We start from the raw sequence: 17,480 nt of genomic DNA on the forward strand, positions 1-17,480 counted from the left end.
TAACGTGCGAATTATTCATGTCAGTGTAACACTGATAGTTCAGTATGTAGCAAGAAAAGCATGGTAATGCTTTAAGAGGGGATGGAAACAGGTTGGTACATAAATAGTAGTAAAGAACAATTTCTGGTTGCATGAGTAAAAGCGCAGTGAATAGGAACTGTCAGTGTGGATTTATACCTGGGAAAATAATTCCTGACTGACCAGATTGCTGTTTATGATGGAGGGATTACTGAATGTGTGGACAGAGGGAGAGCAGTGACTGTCACTTACCTTGACGTTAGCAAGACTTCCAGCAGTTTTGCCCACAACATCCTTCTATGTAAACTGTAATGACACGGTGTGTTTGGGTGACAACTGATTACATGCATGATTAGGCTCAGACCACAGTGATTAATGGGTCCTACTCTGTCAGCACGCCTGTAATATACTGAGTGCCAGAGTACCACAGACTGTACAGGAAACAGTCCTGTTGTTGCTATCAGTAACCTCAAGGAGATGAGAACATGCACTTGCATCACATTAGCAGATGATGCCAAATTAAGGAGGACCAGTCAATAGGCTTGAGGGTAGGGCTGCCTTCCAGAGAGACCTAGGCAGGCTTGAAGCATGGGCTGGCAGGAACCTGAAGAATTCAGCAAGGACAAGTGCAAAGCCCTAAGCTTGGAGAGGAGCAACTTTATGCAAGGATGCATACTGAGGACTAGCTGGCTGTGGGCAGCTCTGTTGAAAAGGAGCTGCAGTCCTCGTTAAAACCACAGCAGATGTGAGCCAACAGTGTACTCCAGAAGCTAGGATGGCAAACAGCATCAAGAGTTTTGTTAACAGGAATGTAGCCTATAAATCAAGGGATGTGATTATCCCCTTTGCTTGGCAGTCATTAGGCTGCATCTAGAATAGTGCGTCACACTTTGGGTTTCCCAGAGCAAACAAGATATCAAGAGAGTATGTGGAAGATAAATTTTGAAGCTTGTTGTTAATACACTCTTTTATATCAGTTGTAAACAATATTAGTATAAAATGATCCTTTGAAAATTAAATAGGAAGAAAACACTTTGCATTGAGAATACTTACTCAGATATATTGGCAGTCAAATTCCTCTTTACCTCTGTGTAAATTGGCTAGAAATGTTTGTCTCTGCCAGCATGAACTAAATGTAGTAGTGTATTTCAAGGTTTCTGTTTTGTTGGGACCTAGTAAGAATAGAAATTGATAATTTCACGTATGGAGGAAAGCAGTGGTGACAGTTTTATTTTGTCCATTTGGTGAAGAAAAGCATACTTTTTTTTTTTTGTTTTTAAATAATTGTGCTATTCATGTAAGTATATTGATAATGAAAGGAACTGTTACCTTCCGACAGTATAAAGCATAAAGGTTGATGTAGATTAAAGTTGCTCACAGTAACCTCAATCTCATAAAGAGGGGTCCTTCACAGGAGCTCTTCAGCCTATGGAATCAGTTGCTCGTTAGGCTGACTGCAGTGGTTGGAGTTATTGCTGGTATTTGCATTAGTAAAAGTATGAAGTAGTTAAGAAATTTAAAAAGATAAAGATAAAAATTAATTTTAAAAAGCTTTTTGGTATGTGATACTTGGCAGGGTATTGCAGAGCTTCAGTAATATTCATAGTGTAAATGTGAATGTGAAATTTGTGAATGTGAAGTGAGGCTGACAGATCCGAGTAGACTATTAACAAAATGCTTCAAAGTGAACAACTGCATTAATTTTATATTAACTCTTGTTAAGGTCTTGGATCCGGAGCAAAACCACAGTTTCACCGATCACTACTTAAATGTAGCCTTTGATCTGTCCCAAGTCCTTTTTATAGCTACAGCCAATACTACAGCAACTATCCCACCTGCTCTGCTCGACAGGATGGAAGTCATTCAGGTTCCAGGTAATGTTCAAGTGTTGTTAAAATGGCTACTGCAAGCCCTTAAACAATGTTTTACTTGAAAGAAAAAGGATCTCTTTCAGCTTTCTAGAAAGCTAGACTGATAGCCAAAATCATCAAATGAGACTATTTGCAGTTATTCCTTTACAGTCTCTATCACTTAGTGATACCATGAGTAGACAACTTACTGAACTAAACTGTTTTCTGGAATTACATTTTTCTAATTGGTGGGAAGTAATGTAGTAAATTAACTGGATCTTTAGAGAAATACAGGAGGTACAAGTTTGTGGCCTTACCTTCACAACCTAAGCTGGCAGCCTGCCTTCTATATACAGTAGCTATTTTTGTTTCTGTAGCACTCATCAAGTTGTAGGAAAACTGGGTTCCACTTTTTGTGCTGAAGACTGTTTATCCTCTTATAGTAAATAATGATTTGGTAATATACTGCACCTATCCCTTTCCTTTTCTAGTGACTGCCCTAGTGATTAAGATAGAACTATCCAGGGTGGCTACCACCATGCAAAGCATCAAAACAACTTTTAGGATCACTGAAATTGTGATCAGTGCTGTCTTTTTTTTGTATGTATGCATGCATATATGATGCCCAGTTTTCTAGACATACACAGAATATGTTTAGTGATTGCCCTATCACATTAAGGTCTGTTTAGAGATGTAAAGAACTTGTGCATCCTGATGCCATGTACCTGAACTGAGAATTTCCTTAATAGGAGGAGTTATTTCTTGGTATGTGTGCCCAGCAGTTTAATAACCTAGAATTTAACTACTGTAAACGTAAATGAGAATGTTTTTCTGATTCTTCTGAAGCCTTACTTTAGGGTCCCGTGTCATTTTTGTTTTTAAGGTAATTATCCTTTAAATTCAATCAGGTATGAAGTTCTAAGATGTTTGATATTATAGCATATACGCAGTTTACTAAAAATATTCTTTTTCTTTTGAAGGATATACACAAGAGGAAAAAATTGAAATTGCTCATAGACACCTGATTCCTAAGCAGCTTGAACAACATGGCCTTACTCCACAGCAGATACAGATTCCACAAGTAACCACTTTAGACATAATTACAAGGTAAATCTGCTACTCGTTGCTTTAAGTTTTCAGTAACTTTTTTTTTTCTGGTAAGTAACCAATTTTGAAGTGATAATACAAAGCATTTCATAAGATGTGGTGTCATTAACAGGTTTGGAATCCCAACAAATAGTAATTTTTGGAATTGCTCTTTCTGTGTTGGGTTCTGCTTCCTAAACTGAACCTTCCTTCCTCTTCCTTCCTTTGTTTTCAGTTCTCAGAGCGTGGCTCCCAGTGAGCTGTGTTGGCACAATTGATGAGGCAGTATAAATAGATAGAAACGCTTGATGTTAATATTACTGCCATGTTTAGTATGTGCATCCGCAGCTTTGGCAACAGACAACCTTTTTTTGTAATTGTTTTTAAATGAAGTTCTATTTTTATCATCATAGAAAAAAAAGAATCATCATTTTGTTTCTTGCGATTGATGGACCACATTTGTCTAAAATAGGAATTAGTTAAAAATCAGAAATGCGTTTTTCAAATAGCTTGTATTAATTAGAACTACTGTGCTCACTGAACACATTAATCAGAATGTTTTTTTGAACTTGAAACTGACTTGGTTACAATGGAATAAGTGTATTGGCAATGAATGAAGTATTTTATGACTAGGAACAGGGTTTTGGCATTTAGTGAGCACTTTTGCCTGGCATTTCTTTTTAATTCATAGATTCAAAGAAAATATTCTCTTTTGGTCAATTCATGTAATTTCAATGATCTGTATTTTTAATTTAAAAATGGGTAGGTCTCTGAAAGTAATGCCTTCTATTTTTTTTTCCATGGAAACTACAACTGATACAAAGAGCACAATAACATTGTTTGATGGAACAAATTCTCATCTACAGAACGCTATTTTTTGACGTAATCACACAATGTCTTTTTGGCAGCGTATGAACAAGGGCCTGCATGCCATGCTTATAACAATCAGTACCAGTGGATGTGACCTGCTGTTGTCACTGCTGAAATGTGCCACTCGCCATTGAGCTGTGCCCACATGCACTGTTTGGGCTCCATTGAATTGGGCGTTCAGCAATTATCTGTGAATGTCAGTGGTTGCTGTTTTTTCTTTATGGAGGAATTCAATGATACACCTTGGTTTCATCCACACTTCCATGTCAGATGCAATTTTGTCAGACTGCCCCTCTGCTGCCATCTGTTGCACAGCAACAAAATGTGATGGAATATTGGTGGAAAGGTTGAACCTCTGCTGCCATACCACCACCATCTGCATCTGACATCATGAACCAACATAATAAAATAGAAGGTAGTATTTTTGGAGCAGCCATTGTAATATTCCCTTGCACTGTTCTATGCATTTGAGAAGAGCTCATTGTTTTTTGGAGCATTGCATAGCATTTCATGAAGGTTTGACTCCAAGTGTTGCTTATGTTTCCTTCCCAATCGGTAGCTTGTCTTTCCAAATATTATCAGCAAATGACTATTTTTGGTACTCGTATATGACAGTCCAAGATCTTACTGCCTTGTATGTTTCATTTGGATGTATTTTTAAAAGAGAAAATGTGTTTAAATTAAAAGGAAATATCACTTACAACTGTGTCTACACTAGGTACACTAGAGAGGCAGGAGTCCGCTCTCTGGATCGAAAGCTGGGGGCTATTTGCAGAGCAGTGGCAGTGAAAGTGGCAGAAGGACAGCACAAAGAAACAAAGCCTGATCGTTCTGAACTGGGTGAAGGAGAAGGTGTGTATCTTTTCAGTGTTTATTATTAAAGAGGACTCTTCTATCCTTGCTGGCACTAATTAGCTGATTTACCAGCATTTTCTTCTTTTTTTTTCCTTCTTCAAAGGCTCTTTTTTTCAAAAGCTTTGCAAATAGACTAACATTCTTATTATGCACATTCAAGTAGTATTGAATTATGACTTGGGACAAAATTGGAATAATTCCAGCCTGCCAGAGTGGTAACTGAGAAGGATAGTGGATCTGTTTGGTATCTCATGTAGGCGGTTCTGATATGTGTGTACTTCATTCTGCTTTTTTTATGCAAATCTTACACTTTTATTTTTCTTTAATAAAAGTCTTAGCAGTGGCTTTAGTTAATGTGTTTAAAGAGGTCCTTTAGTTGTCCTCTGTGTGTTCTACCAACTCAGAACTCAGTCCACTTGTTTTATTGTACTCTAGAGTAAGTGACTGCTTGAAGATTGTTGAAATTGGAAAGGTCTGGAGACTTTTTTTTTAGTGTGTCTTCGACTGCAGCATATCCATCTCCTGAGGACCATTCATTTAACTTAGTGGTTAGAACGGTATCGTAAGAAATGATGCTTCTGGGATCTTTAATGATAGAGTTTTATCACTTTCTGTTGATTTGTTTATTCGCTGTCTTGAGGAATAGGAAGCTTACACTTTTCACTTAGCTCTGAACAGTGGAATTGATAATTTTGCACTTTAAAAGTAGTAGAATTTGTATTTCATCCAAGTTAGTCTCCTGGACTTTGTCATCTTCAGTAAGTCTGTTCTTCTCCACATTTACAGAAGATAGTGATGTATTTTTCCCAGTGATCCAAAAATCTGTAAGCTTTGTTAGCAGTTGCAGCAGTTTTAAGGTAGATGAGAAGTATGAAAGGACTGAATCTGAAGCTGAGTTTATAAAATGTAGCCCAGTCCTCTGGGCTGGGGAAGACCTTAAGGATCATCAAGGCCAACCATTAACCAACACTGTAGCTAAACCATCTCCCTTAGTGCCATATTAGTCACAGTAAAACCTAGTGAGCAGAGTATTGGATTATTAGCTTGTTTTGTAAGTATTGCAGTGAATCTGGTTGATACTTTTGGACAGGAAGTAACTGCTCATGTTTGTGCCGGAAGCAAAAACAGCTGCATGGCTACTTACTTTTGCTTGAGACATGAAATACTAACCAGACCTATTGGTTTGATGTTGTGGAAGATTCTACAAGTGAGAAAATGTCAAAAAGCTTATGGGCTTATGGGCTTTTCCCACAACAAGAATAGTTCTTTGCACATTTAGAGGAGGACAGTTAAGGAGACTTGTAGGCTGCCTTATTTTATTGGAAAAGATGACAAGTCTGAATGGTTACCCCTGTCAGAGTAAAATCGAGGGCAGGAAGTAGAACTGTACAACAGTTTGGTTAATTCCAAGAACATTTGAAGAAGAGTCTTAGAACACTATTTATTTACAGTCTTAAAGCTTTTTCTTGCCTTTTTCCCCAGTCTTGGTATTTTGTTTCTGAAAATTTACTCTTCTTTTATATTGTTGAGTTTTCTAAGATGATCAGAATGTCTGTGGAAGGTACTTGTAATAACAGAAGTTTGCATTTTGGTCCACAAATGAGTGTTTGGTTAAATAGATACAGCTGTTTTCTCTGAAGGCTTAAGGAGGGTAATCTTTCACAGTAATAATGGCTATGCATGTGGGAATGACTATGCAGTTTTTGTCCCATCTACATGCATATTTATTAATGCTTTCCTTTTCTATTTATATGCTCTTCTTTTTGCTGAATTTTTCTGAAGTCAGATTCTGTGTGTGTTGACACTCCTGTGATACTTGTACTGGTTCCTGAACAAGGATGCTGAGCCTTTAGGCTGTGGCAGTGCTGCCCACTGGCAGCAGGCAAGATCAGTTTGTCTCAGCCTCTGCCACTGCTATGCTTTTGACCTGAGGCATATTTGTGAAGTATTTGTTTGCACTGAATGACAGCAAAATATGTTTAGAAGATCTAGTATGATTACTGAATAGAAAACCTATTATCCTGCTCTTCAATTCTTCCAATAAAATAGAAGGAAAGCAGCTTCAGAGCACAGCTGATACTGTAAGAGGAGCCATTTTAGTATTAAAGCACAGCATGAAAAGGAACTGCAGTAGATATTTTGATCCAGTGAGAGAGGCATTTGCAGTGTTAAAATTAGCACTGTGCTTGCAACTTCGGAGAGGTATTTACACTGTTAAATTTAGTATGGGACTTGCAACTTACCACAGTTAAGCAAAAACAGCAAGCTCAGTGCTCCAACAGAGGGCAAAAAGTGAGCTCTTTTGGTTGACATCCATGATTTGGATCAGGCTCAAAAGAAATGATCTGTAGTTTTCTTTGTGCTTCTGAAGTTGAAATTATCCATAAGAAAAAGCTGTGTCAATAAAACAAAGTCCAAAGGAGAATTAGACCTATAGTTTAACCTTGGTATTACAAAAACACGTAGAGAATGATGCGGTCAACAAAATGTTTCTTATTTTCTGCTAATGATGTGCTCATATCCAGCTGTAATTTTAGCAGAAATGTCACCTATTGGGAGTGTATGAGAATGGGATGCTACTTCAGAAACAGCAACAAGAAAAGTTTTGTTGGACGTTCACTCAGTAAGGAAACAGCCAAGTATTAAAAACAAAACCTGGGAATAATCCCCAAACTCTCAATACTTGCAAGTTGATGCAAACAATGGGAATTATAGGCTAAATTTCTTAATTTCTTTCTTTGATTATATTGGATCATTTTTTTCCTGTTCTTGAGTGGACGTTATATTGATTAAATCAGATCATTAACTTAAGTTGAAGCAAGTGTTTCCAAGTCTTTGTAGACACGTAGCTTTTGACAGTGTTTAGTAGTAGACTCTAGAAGTGCAGGATGCCTGCTGTGGCACAGTTAATGCAAGGAGATATGCTGTCTCTTTCCCACACTAAGTGTCTGAAATACACTGGCAGCTTTGTATTGCCTTCCTCACTCCTTTGACTCCTGGGCTTTATGACGAAGTTGGCAAGTGGAGGGCTGTTAGTTTGCGTCAGTCATTGGATTTGTAGGGTAAGCTTCAGCAAAAGCAAATGGAGTCATCTTTCAGACCCCTCCAGAGAGGTCTTGTGTACAGTAACATCATCCTTGTATACAGTGACACACACTACCTGCTATTTTACTGAAACTCTATCTGAGGTTTATGAGATGCTCCTCTAGTCTTTGACGCTAGAAGAAATTCTAAGACTGAAAAAAACACGTGAGACTTTCCTATTTTAGAGTAGCTGCCTCAAGAGTACGATGCAGCAGCTGAGTCTGAAGGCGTCTTATTGTGATATGGTAGTTGAAACCCAGGTTGAAAATATGTCTTTTAACTTATTCTGTGATACGTGGTTGTTCCTCCATGATAGGTGAACATGTATATGTCATCATTAATGGAAATCTTAATTGTGTCTCTATAGATTCTTCACAGTTGTCTCTTCAGTAAAGATGATGAAATCATATTTGCAGATATGCATACATAGAACTAAGTGGAAAAAGAACAAGCAGAAATGAGAAACTGTGTTGGTTAGGTAGGAAAACCTTTTAAGTTCAGTTTTGTTTTATAACTTGAAATGCCATATCAAATGGCTTGGGTTTTGGAGTAGTACAATTGAAATCTGAGTTGCAGGAATAGCATACAGGGTTATGTTTCCTAGACTTGCTAGTGTTTATGTATTTAAATTTATTGTGTACAGAAATAGTAGTTCAACAAAAATACAGAGACAAGCTGGAACAACAGGAGGGCCTTCTGACTAAGGCCGTGTTTACAGTAGAGGAATAGGATTTATGCATTGAGCAGTGAGTTGTTGTACAGAAGAATGAATGATCAGTGGCTGTTGGATAATAAGTGTTAGATTTGAATGCTGCATGAAAGATGAGTTAATATTTTAATAGTGATACTGATGTAGAATGTTTGCCTTGGTACTGTACGGATGCATTAGTGAGAACTGTGCTGTAACATAATTAACAGTAAGAAAGCTTTCCTATATGTCAGGATTAATAAAAGAGTGGTTTGTATCTCATGAAATGAGACATTTTCTCTTCACTCGTACTGAATGCAGCACAGATCACCTCTTAATGTTATGCTAAATAGATCAGATCATCAATTGGTGTTTTTCCATGGCTGTTTGAAGTTCTGTAGCATCAGTTATTGTACATGCATTAATATGCAAAGGAAGATTTTCTTCTTTGAATGGGAAAAAAAAATCAAAGAAAGGAAGCAACTGTAGACATTTCCCCAAGATGTGCTGCAGAAGGCTTTGGAGCTCGGTGCCTGTGTAATGAGGACTGCTGCTTAAAATGTGCCTTGATTTTGTATGTTTGGGGTGGGCTGAAGCATCTTCAGGACATGTATTTGCACAATGCTTAATGACAGCCTCGGGGCAGGGAGGCATTGCAGTAGAACTCTGCTACAAACCCTTAGAAACATCTGGACTGTTGAACTATTTTTCATTTCTCTGATAAATGTTTCACTAAAATATTGCTCGGGGCTCTCTAGAAAATAGCAGTGTGTCCCTTGCATCTGGCTTACATTCGATGGGAAGTCACTCCCTGCTTGCATTCTCCTTCTCTATGCGGTTATTTAAGTACACGTCAGTGTAGGCCTAATTCAAACGATGTTTGAAACAATTCTGATTCTTTGATGTTTATACAGTCTTCATTACAGTTCAATTTTGTGCATAAAACAAATGTTATAGAAAACCAAAATTTTACCACGAAGGAAACAATTATATAATCAGCAACAGGATCATGCTTAAAATGGAGGAAGGAAAGAACATGCTTTTGAATCTGTAACTGTTTCTGTAATTGTCTGGTCCCTTCTCGATGACCCTTGAGTATGTTGTATTCGAAACTGTCAGGCCAGTTGGATTTTATAGCCCTTCTTGGAGCGTGCATCTCACCTGTAGATATAACTGAAAACAACAAATAATCCAATGTTTGGAGTTTGTTTTACTCCTTGTGTCTGTTGTTCAAGACACCTTAGAAATACCTAATTCAACAAAACAGCAGAGCCATGTTAAAAGATAGTATTTCAAGACAGATAGAAGGTAGTTGTAGTGAAACTGTTTGGAGGTTTCCACTGAACAGGGGCAGTATATGCTGGGTGGCTAATTGCATGTTGAAAACTGATCTTGTGAATTAAGATTTACATTAAGTGAAGCCATTGTAGTCATAGAGACAAAAATCAAAGTGGAAAGTACAGTGTGAGAATATTGCTACCTATTGCTGCTATTTGGCCTACTTAAAAATGCATTTGAGCAGGTGAGTTGTACATCTGTCAGTGGTCTAGATTAAATATTATCCTCATTGAACTGTTAGGACAAGTTTAGCCTAAGTAATTAAAATTTGATACTGTATTACCTTTAACTTGTCAAGAATTTTGTGAAAGATAACTTTAAGCTTTTTCTCATGAGCTTTTCAGGTAAGTCCTCTTGATTCCTTTAATTCCTCTGTCAAGGACTGTTACAAATCCTAACTTAGATTTCCTTCTCTTAGACTGCAAAGAACATGTCACAGAAGACGCAAAATCAGAATCCATCAGTGACGCGGCTGACCTGGCTCTGCCTCCTGAAATGCCAATTTTAATTGATTTCCACGCGTTAAAAGACATCCTGGGGCCACCCATGTATGAAATGGAGGTAACGTCCTCATTCATTTGTTTGACTGTTGTTCCGTCTGTTTTCACTAGTTGCCTCTTTTATTGCTGTTGGCTGAATTTGTATAATATTAACTTTTTAATACGTGTATTAGAAACAGGACTGTTTCTTTGTGTTCCACCAAACATTTTTTTCATATTTATGAAAATATATTTATGAACATATTTAATTCCAAGTACATAAATAACATAGTGGCAGGACTTCCTGTTAACAAAGATGCCTCCCTGCAGCACTGCTTAAGAATGTGGTGGCATTTTTTTCAGTTCATAACAACTTTGCTTTTGTTTGTGGGATGTTTTGTGGTCTTGGGAAATAAGCCAAAATGTAACCCAGGATTCCTGTCTCTGGAGCAGCTGTGCTAAGGACCGTCCAACATACTTCCTTAATGCCCATCAGTGTTTTGGGGTATTGAAACAATGTCACTTTAGGCTAGACGTTGTCAGACATTCTTCATGTTCACAGAACTCTCATCTATTACAAATAATTTTAGGATCATTCAGTCACCTCCAGCTTCCCAGTGACTGCATTGTTCCTCGGCTGGCATATTGCAGAATTCTTCCCCAGCCATGTTTTGCTGTACTGTATGGAAAAGGCCATTCATGAAATTAGTTACTTAAGGATTCTCCTTTCACTATTTACATTTCACTTGTTCTCTGCTTTACTTTAGGCCCGGGTGAACTTAGGAGTCTAAGTAGTATATATAACACTGACAGCAGGCAGTTGCTGATGGAATGCTATTTTTTTTCTTTCATTCTCCCGGAGAAAAGATTGTTAGGGCAGTAAGTTATGGAGGAAATAGCAGTGAAAGAAAAACATAATCAAATATCAATCTTCTGGGGACTTAGAAGTGGAAATCAGGGGGAACTGGGGGCTACAAAGATCATGTCCTCAAGAGCCCGTTATTTTATGACTCCCTTGTCTGAGGTTTTTCATGTTGGCCTTTTGTGTTCTGATTTTATTTTTTTGAAGAGATTGCTTTTTAGGCAGATGACCTCATAAGCAACTTTTGTTGCTTCTTTTCAGCTCTCAGAACCGGCTGTGCCCAACAAAATCATACAGAACAGTGTGATTTCAGCTGATAGTGTAGATCCTCAGCTTCATTTGGAATGTCTGTAGCCATCAAACCATTTGTAATACTCCTATAGACATTTTTAATACTCTACATTACTACTTGTCTTCTAGAAGCCATTACTGAAAAAAGGCTTTAGTTTATTTTGGGTTTTTTTGTTTGTTGTCCAAAGAAGTAACCTTCTGTCTGAATTTTCACTTCTGAAGGTTGTTACGTACTTCACACACCGGGTCTTTAGAGCTAAAATACTGCAGGATTACTTGTTTTTTTTAGTGCTTGAAATATAGATGCACATAAAACTGCTAGAATAAATTGCTCTTATATTTAAGCCTGTATTATGGATTCCACTGGCAGTGCATATTAGTTTTGTAAAGATGCTAAAAACTAAATGTTGTTCATCTATGCAAGAGTTCTGGTCACTCGTAATTCTTTTCCCAGTCGAAAGTAGAATTAATTCAAATAAATGTGAACTTAACTCACTTCTTATAAAAAAAGAGTTGGTAGGCCCACAAGTACGTGTGACTTTCTTCCAGTGCGCTGAATAGTTTTGAACTCACCCTGGCACCGATTATTTGTTTCTATGGGATAGTGCAGCTGAGCTGGCAAATTTCTGCTCTTCTGTTCTTTCTGCAGGAGTAAGTTGTACAAGTAGCATTTCTCAAGTGTGCTTCTTACCTCTCTGAATATGCAAATATCTGAGTGCTGAAGATTCTTTTTGCATGTAGAGTTGCCATGAACATGCTTAGAGGCATTTCATGCCAGCCTGTTTAAGCTGAAGTAAGACCTGACTGAATGTTTTGACTTCAATATCAGAGGTTTTTTAAATGATTCCATATTTAGTAGGCAAATTAAGCAGTGCTTAAATAGAACTGGGAGAATTCACATAGCATCAATTCCCTAAGCAGTTCATGATTAATTTTCATTTACTATTTACTGCGTGTAATAATGAGGATATATTTTTCCATACACATGGCTTTGCTCAGTGTAAATTGTTTGGATAGCCAGATAATTCCTGTGTTAGTGGAATTTTCCCAACTAATCCATAATTCCCCTGAATTTTGCATGCGGCCTTAAGATTCTTTCAGATCAGCGTAGCTCTCATGTTGGTGGTGGGCATCTTAGATTGACTGCTGTTGTTTTTTCAGGTGCACTGTCTGCAGCATGCCTTTCTTTCTGCACAGAGCCTTTAAAGCTTCACTTCTGACCCTGTTTTGGCATTTATGGTTAGCTGAAATAAAGATACAGTGGAGGCAGTCCCCGTGTCAGTACTTGGATGAGGCTGAGCAAACAGAACAGAAGACATGATGTGATTTCATGGAGCTGTTGTCCTTCAGGGGATGCAGTAAAATGAATGACTCGTCTTTTACCTTTTCAACATTTTGTGTATTTTCTGCAGAGGTCTCCCAGCAGAAAGGCATGACAGATTACTCAGCTCATACTTGTAGACTTAGTTCATTTATCACAAATAAATAATTGTATGTGTCACCCGACAGAACAAATGTTGGAATAAATCACATGCTAAGGCTTCAGAAAAATGATCCTGACAACAAATGAAAGTGTAAGAGACTTAATGAAACATTTCAGCACAGCGTGCGTTTGGAGGAAGGGGCTCGTGATGTATCCAGCATTTTTATAGTGCAGTTTCTCTTTTGCCTTGGAATTTAGCTTTATTTTTGTTATTGTTCTGTTGTCTTCTGAGCACGTGTGTGTGTTTGTAACTCAGCTTTTTTTTGTTTTTTAATATTAATCTCTTTTTGGCTGATAACCAGAGGCAGCAGCTATAGAGTGAAGTTGTTCACTCCTGCTGAGTAAAGTAACCTGCTTTCTAATTGTGAAAAAAGAAATCGAGCATCAAGAGTATTATAGCTATTGTGATGTTTTGTGATTGTAATTTTATGATGGGACGTGTTTCAGACTAATACTGGAATGTTAATGTCTGGCTTCTGTTAGGAGTGTTCTCATTCTGAGGATTGCATGGAAAGCTATATTGTTTGTTTAGGTAAGCTGGTGCTGTTGTTTGTTTTCCAAAACAAAACAAAATGCAAAACAATTTCAGGTCTGGATTCTACTTTGTGACTTTGTTTCTATTGGGCCTGCAGGGAGAGCTTTTAGTAGGAGATTACAATGGTTAACACTGTCCTGGAAGCTCACGAATCCAAGTATTTCCAATACAGACATGTCAGCGCAGAGCCATACATAGCTTTCTGCCTCCAGATCATTAAGGTGCTTTTCAGTACAGGTGCTTTTCGCTGAGGGAACTCCCATAGGTAGGCAGTCTTCCCACAGTCATCATCATCCTAAAGAGGCTTCTGTACAGATTGCTGTGAATCTTTTAGAGGACCTTATGCTTAAGAGAAGTCAGTACTGTAATGAGTTTTGCATTTTTGGTGTCTGTGAGACTTCTGATTGGTTTACCCTCTGCTGACTCTTGGAAGGAAGCAAACAATGAAAGCATTTAAACTATGGAAAGTTGTGCAGGATGAATTGATGCTAGAGGGGAAAAAAACATTCTGTTGCTCTGGAGTATTATAAAACGGAATGTTGAATGTTCTCAGAAGGAACAAAGGTTTTGAGAAGTTTTAATGTGGACTTCAGAGTTGTCATACTTTTATTATGGTTCTGCTGAGATGCTCCGTTCGCTGGTTCTTTACCCAATAAATGAAAGTTCTTGAAATTTTCGCAGCAGCTGAATGAAGAATTCGTCCATTTCAGAAATGAATCAAATTAACTTTCAATTCTGCATTTCAGTAGCAGACTAAAATATTTTTAAATGAGCCTATTGCTTTACTTTACAAAGGCATGCTTGTCTTTTGCTGTGCTCACAGCCTGACATTAGAAACTTATCTGGTTTCATTTCTGCCTTGTAAAGTAGTTCAGAACATGCAGAAGAGCTGTAAGGTCTTTCATAGGAGCTTCTTCAACTGACTGGAGCTCAGGACAAGAACTTTCTGTATATTCTGAAAGTCTTTCATGTAATGGAAAAAAACCCCGCAGAACTGGGACACTCATGGAAAACATCCTGCCTCCTTTTCCTTCTACTCAACACAAGAGACCAGGATTCAGACCCTCCCTCATCAGTTTAGATAAGCAGATCATAGCCCTGCATGGGGCAGAGAGCTTGCTGACTACTAGAAATCACTAATGGAGTCAGGTTCCCCGTCCTCCTTCACATCTAACCTGCATGCTCAAGTATTTCAGATTGCGTGAATCACTGTGCTGTCTGACAGTACTTCAGGCCCAAATGTTAGGTGATGTATAGGCTCAAAATTGGCTTTTTCACTTAAGAAACAAGAGTCAGAATAAACAGAATTCTGTCCATCTGCTGGAGGTGTGCAGCAGTCTGTATTGACCAAATACTTAAGAGTCCTGTGAAGTGAAAAGAAAGATTCTCATTGAACCATTGGGAGTGGGGAAGGTTTTAAGAGCAGTTTGCCAAGATGTTTGCCATCACCTCGAGGGAAGGAGCCGCACATGGATATGATTGCTGTAATTACCATTTACATGTAAGCAGTATTACTGCTGCATTAAAAAAAAAAAGAGATGAGCCTTAACCTTTCTGTTGTACTCAGTACAGTTGTTTTGAAGGTAACTATCAATTTGTTTTTGCTATAGTTTTGTTACAGCTGTTTCTTTCATTGTTTGCTGTGGTTCTTTCAGGTGTCAGAACGCTTAAGTCAGCCAGGAGTAGCCATAGGCCTGGCTTGGACTCCGCTGGGAGGAGAGATCATGTTTGTGGAAGCCAGCCGCATGGACGGGGAAGGCCAGCTCACTTTGACTGGTCAGCTGGGAGATGTCATGAAGGAGTCAGCACATCTTGCAATCAGCTGGTTGCGCAGCAATGCAAAGAGATACCAGCTCACTAATGGTAGGTTGGGGAAAATGACAAAGACCGCATGAGCGGATTGCATCACGGATTTTGACCTCGTGGTGCATGGATGTGCATTTAGAAAGCATTAATATTGCATGGTAATTAAATGTCTTAATGCTTGATGTTCCAGTAATTCAACAGAAAGAAGCTTTGCTAAATAACAGTGGAAGTTACCATACTTGTTACAGAAGTACATCGTATTGCCTTAACAGAGAAAGGGTTTTCCAGCAATCAGTGCCATATGGAAGTTGAAATCAGCCTTAGAGATCCCTGTTGGCTCTTCTGCTGATTTCAATACACAGCCTCATTCATTTTTACACGCAGCCTTTCCAGCAGTAGTTTTGTAATGTGGATGTAGGTATTCAAGGCTGTAGTTTTCCTCTAAATCTAGGCTAGGGTTTCTGCTAAAAGTAGTTTCTTATTGTCTGCTTCTATGCTTTGAGAATATTGAACTGAAATAGGACTTTATCCAAGTTACTTGCTCTTGTTTTAACCTCCAAAGACTGCTGTGTAGTTTGATCATCAGCTGATTAGCCAAATAATAGCTAAATAATTTTCTGGCATCTGTCAGCCATCTGTCCTTATTTACAAAAGTTTGAATGGCTTTAAAAAAAACTAAATAGAATGGGTGTGTGAAATGCTGCTGGCATTAACAGTGTAAACCCGAGAGGTAAACATAGCATATACAGTTAGGTCTTGTAGGTGAAGTAAGGTAAAAAGATGTGAATGGGAAATATACATTAATATATTGATTAATACTGCTCTTTTAAGAGTGATGCTCTTGTGGTATGTTCACTGAAATCTGACATTTACTGTTTAGGACCTACAACTAAAAATTGTATGCAGGAATTCTTCGGTCTTTGCATTAATCCCTACTCTGAATTCCTCAGCGCATGCAAATGTTGAGCTGATGAGTTACCTTGTTACGATTTTGTATTTTGATGTAGGAAAGCTTGTGGGATTTTCTCCCTCCTGCAGCAAAGCTAAGCAATACGCTGCTCTTACAGCACACTTTGAAAAAGAAAAAAAAATGGCTGAGACTTGTAGTTCTCCAGTGGCCTCTTAGAAGAAAGACTGGGAACAAAATGGGTTTAGATTTTTCACATTCAAACCATTCTTTTTTTTTTTTTTTTTTTTCTTAAAGCTTCTGGAAGTTTTGATCTCCTTGACAACACTGACATCCATCTGCACTTCCCAGCTGGAGCTGTCACAAAAGACGGACCATCTGCTGGCGTTACCATAGTAACCTGCCTTGCTTCCCTCTTCAGTGGGCGGCTGGTGTGCTCAGATGTAGCCATGACAGGAGAAATTACACTAAGAGGCCTTGTTCTTCCAGTAAGTATTGTTTGGAAAAGAGCTGCGTTGCATTCATTCTCCATATTCTAGGTATAAAGTCTGTTAGCCACTTTCAAAAGCAGTCTTGCTGGATCATCCCTTCGCAGCAGTCTAGTCCCTTCTGATGCAGCTGAAAGAGGCTTATTGAAGGCAGCCTAGGCTAGAACTATACGCTTGTGTGCCTGCTTTGCATTTACTGTTAAAAATGGCCTTGATGCAGCTTTCAGGAAGCATGCATTATTGATATGTCTAGTTAGAACAGAACCCTGGAAATCCCAAAATTCAAGATAGTTCCAAGATACATATATTGCAGTTTCTAAAAATGCTTCCTCAATACTATTATTACAAGATTATCTTCAGTTGCACTGAAAAGCTGTTTGAGTTCTCACAGTAATTTTGTGTGGATTATTCTTGGAAATTCTCTCTATGCATGTAGATGTTTGGACTGCTCTTAAATGCTGCTCCCTAATATAGAGTTCAGCTGAATGATGTTCCTATAAACCTTCTTCAAAGTGAGAGGGCAGAAGGGAAATGTTCAAAGATACACAGTGTTAGTTTTACGTATCACATGGAGACTGGTATAATTAATTAAAGCAGGTAAGAGTTTTCATCTCATACCATATGATGGACAAAGGAAGGATGAGTATTTTGTTTCACGCAGTAGAGAGCAAAGCACAGATAACATCAGTAAAGTATGTTTCAGAGATCCTAGGAGAGGATCACTGACATGGCATTCTGGCAGCAGTTACACTGACAAGATTGCTGCTGTTCAGGGCTCTGGTGATAATTAAACCACTGCATTAACTCTGCTACAGTGCACCTCTGCTTAGTGTTTCAAAT

At 38.2% G+C, this 17,480-nt stretch overlaps 1 protein-coding gene across 1 annotated transcript in view; it reads left to right on the top strand.

The window, feature by feature from the left end:
- The window catches only part of LONP2 (lon peptidase 2, peroxisomal), a 37,533-nt gene that overhangs the window by 17,237 nt on the left and 2,816 nt on the right, over positions 1-17,480 (top strand). Inside the window, exons 9-14 of the mRNA XM_072346227.1 lie at positions 1,742-1,892; positions 2,849-2,975; positions 4,543-4,676; positions 10,208-10,350; positions 15,095-15,302; positions 16,450-16,640. Of these exons, the coding sequence (XP_072202328.1) occupies positions 1,742-1,892; positions 2,849-2,975; positions 4,543-4,676; positions 10,208-10,350; positions 15,095-15,302; positions 16,450-16,640 (954 nt within the window). The remainder of the gene's footprint in view (positions 1-1,741; positions 1,893-2,848; positions 2,976-4,542; positions 4,677-10,207; positions 10,351-15,094; positions 15,303-16,449; positions 16,641-17,480) is intronic.

The sequence above is a fragment of the Excalfactoria chinensis genome, chromosome 11 (genome assembly GCF_039878825.1).
Source record: "Excalfactoria chinensis isolate bCotChi1 chromosome 11, bCotChi1.hap2, whole genome shotgun sequence".
In the NCBI taxonomy this organism is placed as follows: domain Eukaryota; kingdom Metazoa; phylum Chordata; class Aves; order Galliformes; family Phasianidae; genus Excalfactoria; species Excalfactoria chinensis.